The sequence below is a fragment of the Brassica oleracea genome, chromosome C3 (assembly GCF_000695525.1).
Source record: "Brassica oleracea var. oleracea cultivar TO1000 chromosome C3, BOL, whole genome shotgun sequence".
NCBI classification, from domain to species: Eukaryota; Viridiplantae; Streptophyta; class Magnoliopsida; order Brassicales; family Brassicaceae; genus Brassica; species Brassica oleracea.
In genome coordinates, this window is record NC_027750.1 from 4,578,211 (window position 1) to 4,599,074 (window position 20,864).

A 20,864-nucleotide genomic window follows, 5' to 3' on the forward strand; every position below is an offset into this window, starting at 1 on the left:
TAGAGGTATCATTCGATAGGAGTTTAATAGGGTTTTGAATCGGATTAAATTTCACGAGTCTTGTGTTTCAAATTTATTATTTTTTTATTCTTAAGGATTCCTAATGAATAACACCATTGGACATACTTATTTGATTAGAATCCTAAACTATTTAGAAAAAAATAATAATAATATAATATACCTAAGGATTCCAATGGTGAGTACACCATTGGAGATGCCCTAACGTTTTTTTTTTTGCTAAATACATATTGTTACGTTGTTAAGTATAACAATACAATTATGTTAAATAAATGAAAATATGATAATTATACTATTATAGTGTTAACCATTGCAGCGTATTATTTGCACCTAACTTCATAGTTTTTTTTGTTTATGCAAAGTTACACAGATTTCATTGATCCACAAACAACGATTTAACTACTTTTACGGTTTTACCTTTATATAGTTGCTGTTAATGTTCGATGAGTGTTTTAAATTAGTAAAAGAATAAATGTTCGATGAGTGTACATATCTTCCGGAGGTCTAAGAGAGACTACGCGCCAATTGTATCTCCAAGGTATTTTCTAAGAGTTGAGGCACAAAGGGCCTCCCAAACATGGCCATATTGACAAAACACCAACATGTTCGTAGGTTAGTTAACTCTTAACTGTTTTCAAAGAGCCCAAAACTCGTTAGTTCCACCGATATGACATATACTTCTATATCTGTCTTTTAAATTTATTATATTCGTCTTTCAAATTTATTTTGCATAACCGGGGCTTAATTAAACTAAACCCCATGAAGCAGAACTATCAATTGTTAATACTACTTCCGTTCCCGAAAGTAAGATGTTTTAGATTTTTTTTGTTCCACAAAGATAGATTTTTTATATTGTTAAGGTACTTTTTTATACTTTTGAGGAACATTAATTGAGAATATTTGAATTGATTAAATTTCATTGGTGGAAAGTTATTGGAAAGTGTATAATAAAGTAAAACATAAATTAAATTATAAACATTTATTAAATTCTTAATAAACGTGGATACTCTAGAAAATCTTAATTTCAGGAACAGAGGGAGTAAGTATTGGCCATGGTGTGGTGTAGATTATTTTACCTCAACTATCAATACCATATATTAGATCGTGATCAAATGTATAATTGTCATCATTCTTATTTGTGTGTGTGTATATATATACATATATGTGTGTGTGTGGTTTGACATTGCATTGTCATGAACAATGGAATCATTAAATTAAGCGAACCCCTCCAGACCATTAGTCCAATAATAGTCCTGATTACGTGTAACATAACTTAACGCATAAATTAATTTGGTCCAGTTTCCTTTTATTTAATTTTTGTCCGACCATGCTCTTACTGGAAAAAGGGATCATTGTTTTCTGATTTAATTTGTTTTTTTTTTGCGCTAATCAAAACAAATTATAAATATATACTTCATTTCCATATAACTAAAAATAGTATAGTTGTTAAGCAAAAAACATACAAGTCCAACCACCGGGCACCGGATCTGTTATATATATATATATAATTGAAAATTAGGAAGTGCTAATGTCTCTGTAAAATTTAAGAACAAGTTAGACCATTTCCAACAATGATCCTTAACACAAATTTTCAAAAAAAAATTATTATAAAATTATGTAAGCCTCATTTCATCTATGTTTTTGTGCCAATAAAAACTCTTAAACTTCTTAGCTAAGGATTCGATTTGCTGAGCTTTTTAACTATTCGCGGGTTCCACTGACACGTGGCGATCCGCGATTAGTTAGTTTTTTTTAGAAAAAAGATTCGAAAAAAAATAATAAAATAATCATAACTACTATTTTGAATTTGTGCTGTGAGTATCACCATTAGATGCCCTTAATGGTGTTTGGTCAACAATGATTGACTACACTCGATAATGACACGTGTCATATGATGAGAGGATCGACGGTGGTCAGCTTAGAAAGGAGCGGTCCTCTTTGATCACGTAACAAGTCCATTATGTTTCTCCGACAGTGGAGGCAATTATCCACAACGCTCATGTGCATTGTCTGTTATGAAACTCCTCCTAGCTGTTACACTGCCACGCGTCGTCATATGCCAAATATTAAATCAAATTAATTTATAATTTGGAAATACAAGTTCAATTTGAATACACTGTGTTCGAAGATAGATGATTTAACGTTTTTAAAAACTTCCAGTTTATGTGTTATAAAGTAAATATTTTCAGAAAATCAGTTCAAAAAAAAAAGTAAATATTTTCAGAAAAAACTGAGATTCTCTTTTTAAAATAGTTTACTAGTATTATAAATCAGTGGTGTAAGGATAAGAAACGGTCTTCGAAAGTGACAAATTTGTTAGTTTAAAACTTTAAATTTTATGTTGATGACTCGGTGTGTTTTTGCTCCAAAGTCTGATTTGCTAGATTCGAGCACTACCACTAATATACGTTGGACGTTAATTTCTAAATTAAACTAATTTACTATTAACTGATATGAAATCTTATGAAACGGTTAACAAATAAGCTGGAGGAATAAATGTAGGAACTCTAACTGTAGCCATTTTCTTCCTCTGATAGTGCCTCTCTGAGTCAGCTTGGTTGATGTTTCTTTTAAGCCAGCATTTAAAATTGGAACTTTTCCTTTCTAGAAAACCTACTTTGTAATTTTAAGAAAAATAATAGAAGATATAAACTATTCTATTAAAACTGAAATACAAAATAAAATTTATCTATAGATTTTCATTCTCATTTTGACTAATTCTAACTAGTTCATTTATTATTTTTATTTAAGTGTTTTATTACAATTTTTACATTCATTTTTTACTCTGCAAAATTACTTCATTAATTGTATTTACCATAATAATTCAATTTTTTTTAATTTTATATACTAACCATTATAATTTCATATGTCATTTAAATTAAATTGCTCTATTAGTGAAAAGAATTCAAACCGATTAACAAAAATATTTTTATTTGTTTGCATGATCAGTTAGACATAACATTCATGTATACGTTTGGATATATATCGGTTTTATGGGTATCGGCTTTTTAAATTTTAAAATTAAACTATGTTCGGTTATTATAAATTTTTAGATAGGGTTCAAATTAGATTCTTTCGAGTCCAAGTAAGTTTTTAAAAAACCTATAAATATCTAAATAATCTATATGTTTAAAAATATTCAAAAAAAATCTATATGTTTAAACTATCACTAAACAATTTATAAAAAGGTAAAGCTCTAATTATCTTTAAAGTTGCTAGACGTTATAATTTGACCAAATGTGTTAATTCAAAGACGACACCTTCTTTTTATAACTTTTAGTTTTTTATGTCAATGTAGGGGGTTTATTATGCAGGCTAATAAGTTGCTTTACACTAAACACTAATGTTAAGTGGAGTAATAGTCAATGATTTGTATATATAATTTTATTAATGATATTTGGAAAAATAAGTACATTTTTACGTATTATGTATTCAGTAATACATTTATGAGAATTTATCATCGCATATTCGGAAAATAATTAAATACATTTCTTATTGTTTTGAAGGAGAAAATAAAAGAAACTGTGGGGGTTTGTGAATGTTTATTTCACAATTCACAAGGCGTGAGAGCATAAGCATATCCTCTATGTGGGGCCTTCTTTCCGACCGTAATGATTCTTATTTATCTTCTGAAGCCGTTAATTTAGCCTTTAATTTATACTAGTTAGCTTCAAAATGTAATTAGCCTCAAACTGTATAATCACATGTATGATGATATACTTATTTTTTCATAACACATTTCATCACTTTGCATAACAGATACCATTTCTGGCCAGATAAACTTGTATATTCCAGTATGTTTCACCTTATGTATGTGAAAATTTAAACAGCTTATTTTATAAAATTTATTTTTCGATAAGATAAATGTTTTAAGCAGGGGGATTAATTTATGTTGGCAATTAATCTCACATTTAAACAGAAACTTATTCCCTTAATCTAACTTTAACTTTTCGATTAAGAAAAAGATTATCCCTTTGATGGTTTTATTACATGTCAAACCATTTGTAATAAAATTTCATATCTTTTTTTTTTCTTATATTTTTCCTTTTACCTTCCCCTTCTCGCGTAGCACCCACATCCAAAAAAAAGAAGAGTAACCTCGATTTGTTGATCTGCCGCTGGTCTCGATCTCCCACCAAAGATCTCGAGAAAGAGAGAGAGACGCATTGAAAAAAGGCTGCGGCTTTTGGTCTTTATTACTCTATTTTCCTGTTTGGTTTCACAGTAAAAAAAAATCTCGAGATGTGTTGAGCTTTATCATGTTGGGATAATCTCCGGTTGATTGATTCTGTCGGAAAGGTTTCTTTGTTTTATTAGAATTTCGATATCTCCGAGGACTTAAGCTTCGGAGATGAGTTGGTGTTGTTTGCCTTGCTTTGGATCTTCTGCTAAAGACGTTGATTCGAAAGATTCGTTGAAGAAAGAAGTTTCAGCTAAAGACGGCTCTGTTACTCAGCAGTCGCACCGTGCCAGCTTAGGTGAACATTTTTTTCATATAAAGCCTTTTGGGATCTGTTGAGTTTTGGTCTCTTAGATCGATTTAGCCTTCTGGGTTCTCATAAAGTTTGTTCCTTTTGGTGATGTTTCTGATCTAAATTCATATTCTGTAGCTTCACGGCTACAAAGCTTGTAGGACTCTAGTTCATGAGAGATCTAATGTGTTTTGTGAGCTTTGATTATAGTTATCTATACATGGAATGCAATTAGGAGATGTCAAGTTAGTTTTCTAAACGCTATCCATCAAACAAGGAATCATAAAAACGTTAGCTTTAGGGTTTGAGGAATGTTCTATACTTGTAGACATCACTAGTTCAATGTTCGGTCTACTTCTACTAGTCAGTTACTTCATAAGCTGCTTACTGCGCATTGCTTTGTAACGAAAAGTACTAACCTTTCCTCTCTCTTTGGTGTAGACAAATCAAAGTCTCGAGGAGGTTCTGAACACAAGGAGCTAACCGCTCCAAAAGAAGGGCCAACCGCTAACATCGCTGCACAAACGTTTACTTTCAGAGAGTTAGCTGCCGCCACTAAAAACTTCCGACCGGAATGTCTCCTTGGAGAAGGAGGCTTCGGACGTGTCTACAAGGGTCGTCTAGAGAGCACAGGACAGGTAATGATTCTTGAAAATCAATCAACAGAATCATCCTTTCATTTTCTCATAACCAAACTCAGTCGTTTCATGTTTATGGATTTGCAGATAGTAGCTGTTAAGCAGCTAGATAGAAACGGTCTACAAGGAAACAGAGAGTTTCTGGTAGAGGTTCTCATGCTGAGCCTTCTGCATCATACCAACCTTGTGAATTTGATTGGCTATTGCGCTGATGGTGACCAGCGTCTCCTTGTCTACGAGTACATGGCACTAGGCTCCTTGGAGGATCATCTACACGGTAACATTATCAATATTTTCCCCACTCTATTACCATATACAGAAACTAGGGCGTTGTCTAGTCCTACTGTATTTGATATATTGGGAAAGTTTTTAGCATGTGTTTGATGTATTATTTATGGTAAAAGTATCATAACCTTGCAAATAGTTTATATGGTGAGTTTTTGTTCTTTGTCAGATCTTCCACCAGGTAAAGAGCCTCTGGACTGGAACACGAGGATGACAATAGCAGCAGGAGCAGCTAAAGGACTAGAGTATTTGCATGATAAGGCGAACCCGCCTGTGATCTACAGAGACTTGAAATCATCTAATATTCTTCTAGGAGATGGCTATCACCCAAAGCTATCTGATTTTGGGTTAGCTAAGTTAGGTCCTGTGGGGGATAAAACACACGTCTCAACTCGTGTTATGGGCACATATGGCTACTGTGCACCAGAATACGCCATGACAGGGCAGCTCACGTTGAAATCAGATGTTTACAGCTTTGGAGTTGTGTTTCTGGAGCTTATCACGGGGAGAAAAGCTATAGATAACGCTCGAGCACCAGGAGAACACAACCTCGTCGCATGGGTACGTTTAAAAATCTCAACTTTGCATATTTTAAAAACATAAAGTCTCAACCATTACATAAAGTCTCAACCTTTACACATAAAGTCTCAACCTTTACATAAAGTCTCAACCTTTTTGTAGTCTGATGTTATAACTAACTTTTTGGGTCGTTGTGGGTAATGTTTTGCTTTGGTTACACAGGCTAGGCCGTTGTTTAAAGATCGTAGGAAGTTTCCAAAGATGGCGGATCCATCACTGCAAGGGCGTTATCCAATGCGTGGTTTGTATCAAGCGCTTGCGGTTGCAGCAATGTGTTTACAGGAACAAGCAGCGACAAGACCGTTGATAGGCGACGTGGTGACAGCTCTAACTTACTTAGCTTCTCAAACGTTTGACCCAAACGCGCCAAACGGCCAAAACAGTAGAAGCGGTGTCGGGCCGCCGTTCATCAGGACGAGGGATGAGAGGAGAAGCTTAGGAGATGGGAGTAGTTTGGATAGTCCTGCAGAGACTCGTAGCCGGCTAGGGTCACCGGGGACTCACAAGAACTCTCCTGATTACAGGAGAAGGGATATGGTGAGGGAAGTGAATGCTGGATCAGAGGCTGGGAGCGAGGCTGGAGGAGGGTCAGGGAGGAAGTGGGGGTTTAGCGATGTGGAAGGGACGGAGTCACAGAGAGGGAGTCCAGCGAGTGTTGGTAGGGGAGGGAGAGGGACTCCGAGGAACAGGGATTTAGATAGAGAGAGAGCGGTGGCGGAGGCAAAGGTGTGGGGAGAGAATTGGAGGGAGAGGAAGAGAGGAACCAATGGACCGGGAAGCTTTGATAGTTCAAATGACTGAGAAGGGAAAGATTTTAAAAGCTTTTGTATGTTTGAACATGAGATAGGTTTTGTCTTTTATGGCAAGAGGCTTTGTGGTTATATGGAACATTTGTTTTGGGTCTGGTCGGGTCAGTTGTCGGATTTGATGTCTGAGTCAGAGGGGAGACTCTTCAATGTACCGTGGTTGAAGCTCAAGAACAAGAAGAATGGTGAGTAGAGGGATTAGGAGGGGGGAGAAAATGGTTCTTTAAGTCATGTTTTTGTTTTTGTTAAATGGGCTGTATATGTAATAGGGGAGGGAGAGTCTTGAGTCGATTTTAATGTTGCACTGTTTTTAATGTATCATGTGTATGGATTAGAGTCTATGGAAAGAGAAAAAAAAAAAAAAAACTCCGGCTAAGTCAGCTTCTTTTCTTTGTGATGAGAGCTACGGTTATGTGCTCTGTTCAAATCCGACCACAAAAGGAGACTTCACTACTATGTCCACATCTTCTTTCGGCAAAGACTAATATTTCACCAACATTGTCACCATGCATATTGTATTAATTGGTTGTAACCTAATAGTAGAAGCTTTCATCTATAAAACTGGCTCCCAAGATGGTCTCAAAAGTCTTTTAAAGGGACTGCATCTATGTTAGTAAGATGTAAACGAAACGAATACATTTTTTGCAGCCTTTGACTTACATTCTCCACATCCCACGTTTTTTTGTAATTTCTTAAGAAGTTTAAACTCATGAACCTTGTTTATCATCATCAAAAATTTAGAGCTAATGATATTACTCATTTAGTTCCAGTGTATATGTCACTTAATTTTTTCTTCACCAGAAATTATAAATAATTAATAAGTATCTATTTCGACCAGTAGTTGACTATTAAAGTTCAATAGTATTCTAAATTTCGTTTTAAATATATAGATAAATCAATATAAAATAAATAAACTTGTAAAAACACTTCAACCAGATACCATTTGCAACCTAACGAATAATATTTTCTTTTTCTTTCTCGAAGCTCATGTGATTTTGTTTCAATATATTATTTCCATTTTAAGTAATAGTGAAATTCTAAAAGAAGGATAGGTTTGTCGTACCATCACGTGGGCCGGTGAGCATGGTGGGCGCAATGTAACTGATTCAAGCAACGAACACTTGACCTTTTATTACTATTGCAGGCTGCAACTCTCACTATACTTTCATTGCCTCAAAAATGATCAATCATATAATTTTGTATTTGCCACGCCAGTACCTAACAAAATAAGAAGAAAGAATATTTTGATAACAACAAGAAAAGTAGCTTTAAACTTTATTACGTGATCTTTAATCTTGTAATCCAAAAAAATCCCATTGGTAAACAAATGGGTCATTTATTAACCTCTCTTGCAAATATTACACAATTTACAAAGACAAAGAAATGTCTTTTGGGAAATAGAAGGTCTGAAAATAATGAATGGATGACATGTGATTGCCTGATTGGTCAATAATTCGGCGCTCTACTCTCTGTTACGGTTGGTATCCATGTCATCCCATCCCATCTTCCTCACTCACCACTTTCTTCACCTTATCTCTCTCCCCCTTAAATTATTCCATATTTCTTTAAATCTCACGACCTCCCACGCTAACAACATTCTCAAGGATAGATAGAGAGAGAATAAAAGCTCCAAGCTTTCTTTTTCTTTCTCTCGTCATTCCTGCAAATAGGAAGGTTGTAGAACAAGAAGTGGGGTCTCTGTTTTCATTCCTGGCCTTGCGATTCAGATAAAACTTTCGGCTTCAAAGCCCATTCAGTCCAATCCAAATCCACTTCCTCTCCACACATATATAAAGTCTATAGTTATAGAGAGAGAAAGAGTTAAACTTTTCACATCTTTATCTCTCTCTCTACCAGCTTCTCTCCTCCTGTTCTCATGGAAGCCTCACCCAATGATCGCCTTCACTTTGGCAAAATGGGTTTCGGGTAAAAACAACAATCCTCTGTTTCTCTTTATGTCTTTTACTCTCTTATTCTATCAGATCAGTGCTTTTGTGGGTCTTCTCTCTTTTTCAATGTGATCCGTAGATTCCCATAATTCTAAGCTCTGAATCACAATGTCTCTCCCTTTCTCCAAATCTGATTCATGGGTTTTCATCAGTCTCCGGTTTATGATCGTAATCGATTGATAGATCTGTCTCGATCCAGAAAAAAAGTTTATAATTGGACTCTGTCTGATCCATGTAGATCGTGTTTCTCTTCCATGTGTATTAGGTGTCAGCACTACAGGAGGAGATGCCAGATCAGAGCTCCATGTTGCAACGAAATCTTCGATTGTCGCCATTGTCACAACGAGTTCACTGTAATAATCTCAACTCAAAACCTTTAATTACTTCCCCTGTTATGTCCTAACCGTAAAACCTGAGTTTAGTTATTTAAAAGTAACTTCCTTTTTTGAATTACAGAGCACTTTGCGCATTATCTACGACCGTCATGAGCTTGTTCGTCAAGACGTTAAACAAGTACGTTCCAGTTCTCTTAATTGAGTTATGCATTTTTTTCTAATCTGTTGCATCTTTATGGCTGTTTTTTCTCAGGTGATTTGTTCTGTTTGCGACACAGAGCAGCCGGTAGCTCAAGTATGCTCCAACTGTGGTGTCAACATGGGAGAATACTTTTGCAATATCTGCAAGTTCTATGATGATAATGTAAACAATTTTTTATTTTCTTACACATTTTTCTAATCTGTTGCATCTTGGTGTTTGGTTCTAATCATTTTTGCTGTATTGTTCTGTTTCAGACTGAGAAACAACAGTTCCATTGTGATGACTGCGGAATCTGCAGGTGAGAGATTATTTCCTTCATACAGTATAATTGGTGATTCGTTTGAAGTTTGTGTGGTTATTAACAATTTCATTGCGTCTGTTGCAGAGTTGGTGGACGTGAGAACTTCTTCCATTGCAAGAAGTGTGGTAAAAACTAAAAAAACAACAAACTTGTTCATTTTCAGTTTCATTCACACACAACCAAGTGCTAAAAATCATCCATTATATGCTTAATAGGATCTTGTTATGCAACTGGTCTGCGCAACAACCATCGCTGCGTTGAGGATTCAATGCGACATCACTGTCCCATTTGTTTCGAGGTATGTCTGTTATGTCAAGGCGTAGCTTGAGTGTGTGTTTCTGTCTGCTAAATGTATGAATGAGATACTTTTGTTGCTCTTGCAGTATCTCTTTGACTCTCTTAAAGAAACAACAGTGATGAAATGTGGACACACGATGCACTGTGAATGCTACCATGAGATGATCAAGCGTGACAAGTAATCTATTTACTCTTTTTTTTCTTGTGGTTATATCTCTGTGTTTAAACCTTTTAGTGATGGGGTTTTTGAATGTGTGAACTTTTTGCTGTGAAGATTTTGCTGTCCTATTTGCTCGAGGTCAGTGATTGATATGTCAAAAACATGGCAGAGGATGGATGCAGAGGTTAGTTTTAACATCTTTTGGTGAATTATGTTTTAATCAGGGTTCTAAAAAAACGGTCCAGGCAGCAAATTTTTCATAACGGAAACAATTTTCTTAAATCGGTTTAGATCAGGTGTAAATCGGTTAAATCAAGTATTAGTGCAGTCCATAAATCAATTTTTTTTTTATCTATTTATATTTTAAGTAATGTTAAATCATTTCAAATATCAAATTTTAATTCATTTGTGTTTGTTAGATTGAAGCCACATCTATGCCTTCAGATTACCATGACAAGAAGGTACATAATTATATTTCTTCTCTGTCACTCAAGGTCTCAATCAAAACCGTTTTATAAGTTACTCAGAAGAAGATTATGTGTGGGATTCACAGGTGTGGATACTATGCAACGACTGTAACGACACAACAGAAGTGTACTTCCACATAATAGGACAGAAATGTGGACATTGTAGATCTTACAACACCAGAGCAGTCGCACCTCCTGTTCTTCCTCAATGACTAAAGATCTTTCACTTGTTGCCATCTATTTACCAGAAAGCAAGCATGAACTTTTTGTTGCAAAAAACTTTCTTGATGATCGGTTATAGCAAGAAAAGTTGATCAATATGATTGTTGGTCACAAAAGCAAAACACATATCTGTTTTCTTCATGATTCTATTTGTTGTTGGTCAAACCATTTATATTTGGGTGTGGGAAAGCCAGGATTATTTATGTATAATATACTCTTTAAATATTCTTGATCCAGGAAATTTACCTGTGATATGCAATGTGTGGTTTCTATTTTTGTTTCATTCAACAATCTCGGATTCACAGATTTTTATCTCTTATAATCTCATAAGTACGCATCCCAAACTCATTTTAAATAAAACTTTGCAATTAGAACTGTTCACCAAGCTCTTGACCAGCCAGCCATCCCTTCCTCTGATAACTTTCTCAAAGGAGTCCTCAACCGTGTCTTTTCACGTAACTAGGTGTCTTCTCTTCGCTATACAATCCAGTCTCTGGATCAAGAATCAGTTTACTCTCTGCGGCGTAATACCTTCCTGTCTTCTTAACCGAAGGAAAGATCTTTGCGATAGAATCAAAAAATCCATTATCTCGATAGGTACTTTCAAGAAATTAGGTTCTCTGCCAAGAATCCTAAAAAGATTGATCTTGTTCTTGCCCAACAAGCAATCCGCTAAATCCTGCTCGCTGGTGGGTTTACCGTTTACGCACAGCTTACTATCTCCGAACATCAGTTAAGGCTTCCCATCTTTCACAATCTCGACTTGACCACCTAAGCTCTTGAACAAAACTTTTGGTCTCACAATGCTGTAAGTAAAACTCGAGTCTTTCAATTCTGTTTCTGAGGACATACATGTATTTGCATCTGTAGCGAGATTTCACGTACTCAATAGCTAGCATTTTCCAGCCTTGAAGCTTTATCAGCTTGTTCGAAGTAGAAGTAGAAGCAGAAGCAGAACAAAGCTTCAATCATGATCATCAACCTTACCTTAAGAGTTGAGAGTAAAAAGATATTCAAGACATACCTTGTTGCCGTGAAGAATGACTTCTCTGAGAGCAAAAGTCACTACGCGGCCTGTATCTATCACGTTATTATGTTTCTGAGTCCAATTTGTAGCCGTAAGTGGTAACGTTAATAAATAATAATTTTGATTTTCTCTATGGCTATTATAAATTATGAAGTGTTTGACTGCTAAAATCACACTTATTAAGAATTTAATAAATGTTTATAATTTAATTTATTTTTTTATTTTATTATATATTTTCTAATAATCTTTTACCAATAAAATTTAATCAGTTCAAATATTCTTAATTAATGTTTTTCAAAAGTATAAAAAAATAAATTAATAATATAAAAAATTAGAACAAGAAAAAAATCTAAAAAATCTGAATTTAAGTATAAAAATCTATACAAGTAGATGTATAAATAATATTTAGAAAATGATAGAAACCACATGATGAGAGAGTCGCAGCTTGACAATGCTACAAAATCTGAGGAAACATAGTTGCACGGACCTGACTCAGCATTGATATTTCGAACCTCTCATATTTCGACACGTGTCAACTTGTCTGAACCCATATGTTGATTTAAAAATCACACCGAGTGAGAAATAATTATTATAAAAATCACACAGTCATCATTGACAACTTGACGTGGAATTTAACACATCCACGTTTGTTCCTCGATACAAAACAATGTTATTATCCACTTTACTTGCCGTTTCCATTTTTAACGTAACATCAACGTTTTGATAACTACGCATATGAATCATGATTGTGTGTTTTTCCAATAATGCTTGCAAATAATTTGATGTTCCTTGTCTGTAGTAAATCCTATGCGTATGCAAATCCATCGTAGAATTTGCCAATCAATTATTCTGAAAATACTAATTTAAAATAGTAAATCGTATGCGTAGGTAAATCCATCATAGAATTTTCCAATCAATCATTCTGAAAATACTAATTTAAAATAGTAAATGATCTAATATACAATCATCAGTCCATTCTAGATACATTTCTCTGAATTCAATAATGATAGGTTACTGTTAGTTAGGATAACATTTAATTGTTTTGATACTATAAATGTACTATAATTGTGAATTCAGATCGTATGGTAAAGATTATTTTGAACTTTCTCGAGAATATAAAAGACAATAGAGCGAAAGATTCTAGAGTTGTTCTTTCGGTATTAGATGATGTATTTGCAGCACAAGACCTGAAGCCTTGGGTTCACTCGATTCTCTGCAACAAGATCAAAATTAACTACTAAAAATATGTAAATATGCAAAATAAAATACAATTAATCTCTGGTAAAACTGATAAACAAAGCTAAAAGAGAAAACAACATTACTGGGCTGAATTAATTGGATCATATAACTCAAATCAATATAGTGAACATTTGTAACAAACGCCGGATCATAGAATTTACTTAAAATAGTTTTATTTGACAACGATATGTAGCTTTGTGTGACAATACCATTCGATTGAAGTGCATGATCAAATTGTACTCAACCAACTTGGCATATACAAATCATTAAAGGGTAAAATAATACAAATCATTAAATGGTAAGATACTGTTTTTTTGTTGTGACAAAAAAAATAGTAAAATAAATAACTGAATTTGTCTGACAAATTTCATATTGTTATGTACTCCTCTCGTTTTAATTAATGAGATACAAGTTTGTGAACGTAAAAAAAAAAGCTAGAATATCTGGTTCACGCTTTTCAAAAGATACAAGTATATCCATGCGAAGGTGTGTTACTATTTAATATTGAACAATTTGTTTATTGCTTTAACATGTACTAAAGATCACTTGCTATTGATATGAATCACTCATGTTTTTCTCAAACTCTACCACTAGAAATACTTTTCAGTATATTTAATTGAACGGTACTCTCTCTGTTTCTGAAAGAATGATTTTCTATAGTATTCACGCATATTAAGGAAACAATTAATTTTTTACAATTGAATTTATTATTCATTTTATTATACATTTTCCAATAAATATCAACCAATATTATTCAACCAATTCAAATATTTTCAATTAATGTTTATTAAAATTATACTTCATCTGTTCCTGAAAGTAAGATTTTCTAGAGTATGCACGCTTATTAAGAATTTAATAAATGTTTATAATTTAATTTATTTTTTACTTTATTATACACTTTCCAATAACTTTCCACCAATGAAATTTAATCAATTCAAATATTCTCAATTAATGTTCCTCAAAAATATAAAAAAAGTACATTAACAATATAGAAAATCTATGTTTGTGGAACAAGAAAAAAATCTAAAACATCTTATTTTCGGAACGGAGGTAGTACAACTTTTCAACATTAACTACCAAAACTACCATAAAAATTGTATATTTTCTCTGTGTTGACGTAGAAAAAATATACGTTTCCATTGATAATTCAATTTTCGTGGACGCATTTAGCCATCAATATTGCCATCATTAACGTAGAAAAAACGAAAAGAAAATTATAAGCGGCTACAAGTATGAGAGCATTTTTGGTAACGACACGTGGAATGTCCACGAGGGCACAGTTTTTATCCATTAACCTTCTCTTTTCTCATCTTCGTCTCTTATATAAACCAAACCCAACATCCTCAAAACAATCCACAAATCACTTTTGATCTTTATTTCGGATTAAAGGATAAAATCACATTCATCTTTATCCCCTTTGCCTTTTTGATTCTTCGATTTCGCGTAACAAAAAATGGAGGTTTCAGTGATTGGTAACCCTCAAGCGAAGATCTGCCGAGCTGAATTATCCTTCAGGGAGCTCGGGTTTAGACTTGGGTCCGGTGAATCGAGAAATAAAGTTTGTTTCTTGACCCACCAAAGCTCGAAATGGAAGGAGATCAGGATCCGGTGCTCTCCGAGATCCGTGAAATGCGAAGCCATCGTCTCCGATCAAGCTCCGTTTCTGAAACCGACTCCAAACCCTAGATCGGTAACCATTCTCTTCTTCCTTCGATTGCTATTGTTTGAGATCAATTGATTTGTTTCTGAACTCGATTTCAATTGCAAAATTGCGTTTTTCTCTAAATCAGGAGAAAAAGGTCTCTCCTTTTATCCCGTGGGATTGTTATTACCAATACGAGATAAAATTACATGTATGTAATTAAAACATGTTTTTTTTTTGTCTTTGTTGCAGCAGCTTGAGAGCGTGAAACTATTCGTTGGGCTTCCTCTAGACACAGTTTCAGACTGCAACAACGTGAACCACATGAAAGCTATCACCGCTGGGCTCAAAGCTTTGAAGCTACTCGGCGTTGAGGGAGTTGAGTTACCTGTCTTCTGGGGAGTTGTTGAGAGAGAAGCTGCGGGGAAATACGAATGGTCAGGGTACTTGGCTGTGGCGGAGATTGTTAAGAAGGTTGGACTCAAGCTTCAGGTGTCACTCTCTTTTCATGGGTCCAAAGACCCGGAGATTGGTCTTCCTGACTGGGTGGCAAAGATAGGGGAAGGTGAACCTGGGATGTATTTTACAGACAGATATGGGAAACAGTACAAAGATTGCTTGTCCTTTGGAGTTGATGATGTTCCTGTTCTTGATGGGAAGACTCCTATGGAGGTTTATGGTGGTTTCTGCGAAAGCTTCAAGTCTGCTTTCTCAGATTACATGGGGAACACTATCACGGTATTGTTTTGCACTTGCATTCTCAATAATAATTTAGGCCTGCAGATTCGGTTTCTTCTGTTAGTTCGGGTCGGTCGAATAAATTTTGGTGTGGTTTTTGGTTTGTTCGGTTTCAAAATTTTTACCGAATTTTCGGTTTTGTGGTTAGTTCGGTTAAATTTTCAGCTTAAATTGAATAAAATCTGAAAAATTTCGGTAATTCTGTTTTTTCGATTAGGATTTTGGTTAGTTCGGTTCGATTCGGATTGGAATTTCAGTTAAGATTGATACTGTTTTTTTTTTTTAAGAAAACGAACTAACCGATTATAGACCGAAAAACCGAGTTTTTTTTTTGTTTCCTGATTGAACCGAACTATCAAACCGAACTAACCAAATTCCCAGCCCTACTCAATATGTTTACTCTGGTTTTAGTTTCTGATTTTTTTATTCATTTTGTTTACAGGGAATCACATTAGGTATGGGACCAGCCGGAGAGCTAAGATACCCTTCTCATCAACACGAGACTAAGCCTTCTGGTGCTGGAGAGTTCCAGTGTTACGACAAACACATGCTTTCAGCTCTCAAACACTACGCCGAGTCATCAGGCAACCCTCTTTGGGGACTCGGTGGTCCACACGACGCTCCTGCTTACGACCAACAGCCTCATTCCACTTCTTTCTTCTCAGACGGCGGGTCATGGGAGTCTCAGTATGGAGATTTCTTCTTGACTTGGTACTCGTCTCTTCTCACCTCCCATGCGGACCGAGTCCTCTCCGTTGCGTCATCAGCATTTGGTGGAAGTGGAGTGTCAGTAAGTGGGAAGTTGCCTCTCTTGCACCAATGGAACAAGCTGAGATCTCAGCCTTCTGAGTTAACTGCTGGGTTCTATAGCTCTAATGGTCACGACAGGTACGAGGCAATCGCAGAGATCTTTGCAAAGAACTCTTGTAGAATGATAATACCTGGAATGGATCTTTCCGACGAGCACCAGTCACTGGCCTCTCTCTCTAGCCCTGAGTCGTTACTTGGTAACATCAAAACGTCATGCAAGAAACAAGGAGTGGTTGTTTCAGGGCAAAACTCTTCTGCTTCTGTCCCTGGTGGGTTTGAGAGGATCGTTGAGAATCTGAAGGATGAGAGTGTAGGAATTGATCTGTTTACTTATCAGAGAATGGGAGCTCTTTTCTTCTCGCCTGAGCATTTCCATGCTTTCACTGTCTTTGTTCGGAACATGAACCAGGTCGAGCTGTCTTCATACGATCAAGCGGGAGAGGATGAGGCTCAGACAGTGAGCTTAGGTTCAGGCACTGGTGCACATAGTTTGCAAACTGCTTGATGAGTATTAATATTTGTACGCAAATAAGAAAGAATGTCTCCTGTTATTTAGCATTTATATAGATTTTGTCGTAATCCTGTACAATTATTTGTATCCATGTACTCATAAAACATGAATCCTGAAGTTTAAGACAGAGATCTCTTGTTTCCTTGTAGTACTCTTAATTCAATTATAACCCTCTTCTATTGTCTAAAGCCTTGTTAGTAACATCTTCAAAGTTTTTATCCACCTCAAGATTTCCTGAGCTTCCTTTGACATTCGGTAATGTTTGTTTAGAACAACTAACTTCATGGAGTTGCTTTCCCCATCCTGAATCTTCTTGCCTTCCTGCATCTCCACTATAATTGAATCCTCTTCTGTTATTGTCTACAGCCTTGTCAATAACAATATAAAACCTTCACAGTTTTATCCACCTCAAAATCTCCAGATTGATTCATATACATCTTCAGGTTCGAGTTTATGGCATTTGACATTGGGTCTTACAGGAGAACGATCAACCAGATGGACTTGCTTGTCTTGAACTTCTTGTACATACAAATGAGCAGTTTGTTGATACATCTGATCAGATAATGTCAACCCTTTAAATCTGTATTCTGGAAGTGACTTAAATATCTGTGTTTCAGAAATTGAAATTGAATGTATGAGTATTTGTTTTAAATATTGTTGGTAGAATCTTTTTAGTAAAATTTACAAATCTTTAGTAATTTAAAAAACTATATCAGATCACATGAGTAATGACACAAAAGGCCAACGTTGAGATTACTTCAGCGCAAAGCTCACATATATGCAAGGAGGGCTTCACAAACACTAAACAGAGAACTACTCTCTAATCAAGTGATTAGTAATTAAACACGGAGAGATCCAAACCACTGTTCTTTTCCTAGGCACCATTTCAAGATTCATGAACTTCCATAGATTTAAACCAACAAACGAAAAACATAAATAAAACACTGGATAAAGTCTTTTAAGTTTTAAAGGTTTTAGATCTTAAACCAAGAACAAACCTTGAGTCAGAATCCACCAAAAAGCTAATATAAAGGGACTTTATCCTTCTCTGACACCCGTTGCTCAACGCTCTTGTCACCTCACAATACAGATACTGCTGTAGAATCAAGTTCAAAAAGCTCTTTCAACTCTCCATCTACCTCCTTTATCACCCGGGAAGCAGCAATCTGATGAGAGAATCTCAGCACTTTCAACTTTGGAATTGTAAATATCACCTCATCCCCATCATCAAAATCACGTGGCCTACTCTCAGCTGCTCCAAAAACTCTCTTCCTCTCTTCATCTCCATTAAACTGCAACGCAGGCTCCAGCGCTAACACCTTATAGTCCAAGGCGTCATCAAGAACTTCGACAATGACGTAGTCCTCATAGGTTTCTTCAAGGAAACCATTCCAGAATCTGTATATCGCCCACACTTGGCCAACCTTAGGCAGAATGGTATACGTATATTCATTTCCTTCCATGGAGGTTTGAGGCACCATCAGATGTGAAAAGTTATTAGGAGCGAGTGCTACATGAACTCTAGTCACCAAGAAAGTTCCACAACTAACATGCAGTTTCTTGTCCTCCCAAGGGATGATGACTTCCCCAGGTAAACGCTTGGGCTTTAACCGATAGGAGACTATTTTGTAAACTGGAGCCTGCTCAAATGTTTGAGTCACACTGATCTTATGGATCCTACAGTAGTCCCTAGGCATGTTGTCATTGCATCCGATGTATGACCAGATCTGACCAGTTTTAAAAACCTTTCCGTTTATAGGAAAGCAGAGAGCTTCTGGCTTTGGAGGTGCAAACTCTGGTAATAGATGTGAAGGGACGGTTACCTCTTCGATTGTTGCAGGTAACGCAGCTTGGTCCAGCTCGTAAGCATACTTTGGCAGACCTTTGACGTCAACTCCAGTCAGTTTGAAGGAAGGGATCCTATGGGAGAATCGGTACAAACTGTGAGGTGATATGTGCAATGTCTCTGCATCACCAGTTCCCATTCGGAAGAAAACACTTGCAAAGCCTTTTGCTTTATGCAAGAATGCAACAGATACACCAGCAGCTTCAGTGCAATAATAATCTGACAAAATCTCCACAAACTCATACTCATATTTGCGGTGAGAATCTGGCTCTGAAGACCAGTTCATATCCCAGTTCTTGAATAGAGCCCAAGTCTCTCCTTTTCTTGGAGAAAGAGTGATGTGACCAGAGTTGCTTCCTTCGTTGCAGTGGATAACATGTGAGAAAAACGAACGGTCTTTTGTGTTCTCATTCTTCCCAAGCCTGAACTGACCAGTAGAAACAGGCAAGTCTTCTTCAAACCACTGGATCTCTTTCTCATCATCAGGATCCGGCTCTAGATATGTGATCCTAAGCCCAAAAGAAGGAACTGAAACTTTTCTGATGAGAGCATACTGTCTAGGAACCTTATCTGTTGTGTCATAGATAGCCCAAACCTGGCCAACTGCAAAGTTTACTTCCTCCCTCAGCTTATCAAAGTCGTTAAACTTTAGACCAGCAATCTTTGGTTGTACATCACCTCCTGAACTTGAATCACGTAAACCAAAGTTGTTATCCACCTTAGCATTCCCAGAGCTTGACGCTTCATCTCCATTACCATTGAATCCTCTTCTGTTATTGTCTACAGCGCTACCAATAACACCATCAGGCTTGCTGTGATTTTGAGATAAAGCAGCAACCTCTTCTTCCCTCTTTCTCTTCTCACCAACAACCTTCACATCACATCTCAAACCAGGAGAGCTTTTCTTTCCAGAGACAGACGCAGCCTCGTTCTTACACATGGATCTAAACTCTTGGAACCATTTGTTGAACAGAACCTCGCCTGATCTCGCAAGCACTTCCATCGCAATGGTTTCCTCCCTGCAACTCGGACAAACGAACCATTTGTCTAAATACACTCTAAGATAACGATGTCTACACCCACAGTTTCGACACGTAGTCCAAAAGCTTGGACCGGAACTGGAAGGAGCAACCGGATGGTACTGATGTGTTTCACGGAGCATTTGACTCAATATCCTTTTAGGTGTACTGTCTTTAGACGAAAGGCCTTGAAGAGGGGTCTCACGCGCGGTGAAGTCCTTGTTACAACATCGACATCTTGTCTGTTTGCTGACGAAGCTTCTATGTAATCTGTAACACACGGAACAGAATGGACACGTGGTCCAAAACTTTGGGATGACGCTGGAAGGTGTTGGGTCTGAGGAAGTGTCTTTGATCCAAGTCTCTGTAACGGCATTAATGGTGAGATCCATCTTCGTGCTGTAGAAGAAGAATACATATTATTAGTAAGAACCCTAACCTAAAGCAATCGTCTTTATATACTAAGGAACCCTAGATTGAGAAATTAAGGAGCTCACTCTGACTAAGAAGAGGCCGATGTCGGAGTGCACAGCGGCGAATGTTCCGTCGTCTTTGGAGGAGCATGAAAAAATCTCACTCTTTTACAGTTGTGATCTCCCCTTTTCACGGAGGTGAAAAAGCTCTGTTCCCAATTCATTTTAGCGGGAAAATAGTTGACGAGAAGAATGTAAATGGGCTAACGAATATTATTGGGCCTAGAATGCCCAGATAATCATTTTGAATTTTCATATGTCAAAAAGTAAACATAATAAACAACCAGTGTTTTTAAAACCGGACCGACCCGATGGTTAGACCGGATTCGACTATGAACCGATTATATAGCCGGATTGGGTTTAGTAATTGGTTCGACCATGAACCGACCACGTAGATAGATTGGATTTCAAAATTATTAAACCAATAAAAGCCACTAAAACTATCAAAAATCTATAAACCATCAATTAAACATAAATCTAAGTTATATTTATAATGTTTTATGTTTAAAACTTATTTATATTTTAGTTACATATCATATTTAATAACATTGCTTTAAAATTTATATACTAAAAATATATTAAACCAAGTTTAACCAGATCGAACCATATTGAACCATGATCCAAAAAAATCCGGTTAGGCTTCCGGTCCGATTTTAAAAACACTGATATTAACACAGATCCGGCGAAATATAGCTTCCTTCTTTCAAAATGCAGTAAAAAATATTCTAAATTTGTACTTACATTCTCAAGTTGGTCTACTCTTGTTTTTTTTTTTCTGACAAAGGATTTCAAATTAAAAATTTGAATGTTTACATGAATAAATAGATA

At 36.0% G+C, this 20,864-nt stretch overlaps 4 protein-coding genes across 6 annotated transcripts; 3 read left to right on the forward strand and 1 right to left on the reverse strand.

The window, feature by feature from the left end:
* The first annotated feature begins 4,070 nt into the window (after nt 1-4,070).
* Nucleotides 4,071-7,371, forward strand: LOC106336191 (serine/threonine-protein kinase CDL1-like). The gene is made up of 5 exons (XM_013774947.1): nt 4,071-4,496; nt 4,932-5,128; nt 5,216-5,405; nt 5,583-5,974; nt 6,155-7,371. The coding sequence occupies exons 1-5, from the start codon at nt 4,370-4,372 to the stop codon at nt 6,791-6,793; spliced, it is 1,545 nt and encodes a 514-aa protein (XP_013630401.1). The 5' UTR covers nt 4,071-4,369; the 3' UTR covers nt 6,794-7,371.
* Nucleotides 7,372-8,347: 976 nt separating this feature from the next.
* Nucleotides 8,348-10,990, forward strand: LOC106328933 (RING finger and CHY zinc finger domain-containing protein 1-like). Its single transcript, XM_013767479.1, has 11 exons — nt 8,348-8,724; nt 9,013-9,100; nt 9,204-9,260; nt 9,336-9,446; nt 9,539-9,582; nt 9,670-9,710; nt 9,801-9,883; nt 9,969-10,060; nt 10,157-10,226; nt 10,462-10,503; nt 10,596-10,990. The coding sequence occupies exons 1-11, from the start codon at nt 8,675-8,677 to the stop codon at nt 10,719-10,721; spliced, it is 804 nt and encodes a 267-aa protein (XP_013622933.1). The 5' UTR covers nt 8,348-8,674; the 3' UTR covers nt 10,722-10,990.
* A 3,340-nt stretch (nt 10,991-14,330) lies between these two features.
* LOC106335887 (inactive beta-amylase 9) lies at nt 14,331-16,880 on the forward strand. Of its 2 annotated transcripts, none has more exons than XM_013774549.1 (3): nt 14,331-14,687; nt 14,892-15,377; nt 15,820-16,880. In XM_013774549.1, the coding sequence occupies exons 1-3, from the start codon at nt 14,451-14,453 to the stop codon at nt 16,690-16,692; spliced, it is 1,596 nt and encodes a 531-aa protein (XP_013630003.1). In that variant the 5' UTR covers nt 14,331-14,450; the 3' UTR covers nt 16,693-16,880. The 2 variants fall into 2 exon arrangements, with proteins under 2 accessions (XP_013630003.1, XP_013630004.1); XM_013774550.1 differs by having other exon boundaries at nt 14,895-15,377.
* A 606-nt stretch (nt 16,881-17,486) lies between these two features.
* LOC106332850 lies at nt 17,487-20,136 on the reverse strand. Of its 2 annotated transcripts, XM_013771342.1 has the most exons (3): nt 20,061-20,136; nt 19,948-19,962; nt 17,487-19,863 (listed from the first exon to the last, which is right to left on the reverse strand). In XM_013771342.1, exons 2-3 carry the CDS (start codon nt 19,953-19,955, stop codon nt 17,778-17,780), a joined length of 2,094 nt encoding a protein of 697 aa, XP_013626796.1. In that variant the 5' UTR covers nt 19,956-19,962; nt 20,061-20,136; the 3' UTR covers nt 17,487-17,777. The 2 variants fall into 2 exon arrangements, with proteins under 2 accessions (XP_013626796.1, XP_013626797.1); XM_013771343.1 differs by lacking the exon at nt 19,948-19,962 and having other exon boundaries at nt 17,487-19,833.
* Nucleotides 20,137-20,864: the final 728 nt, after the last annotated feature.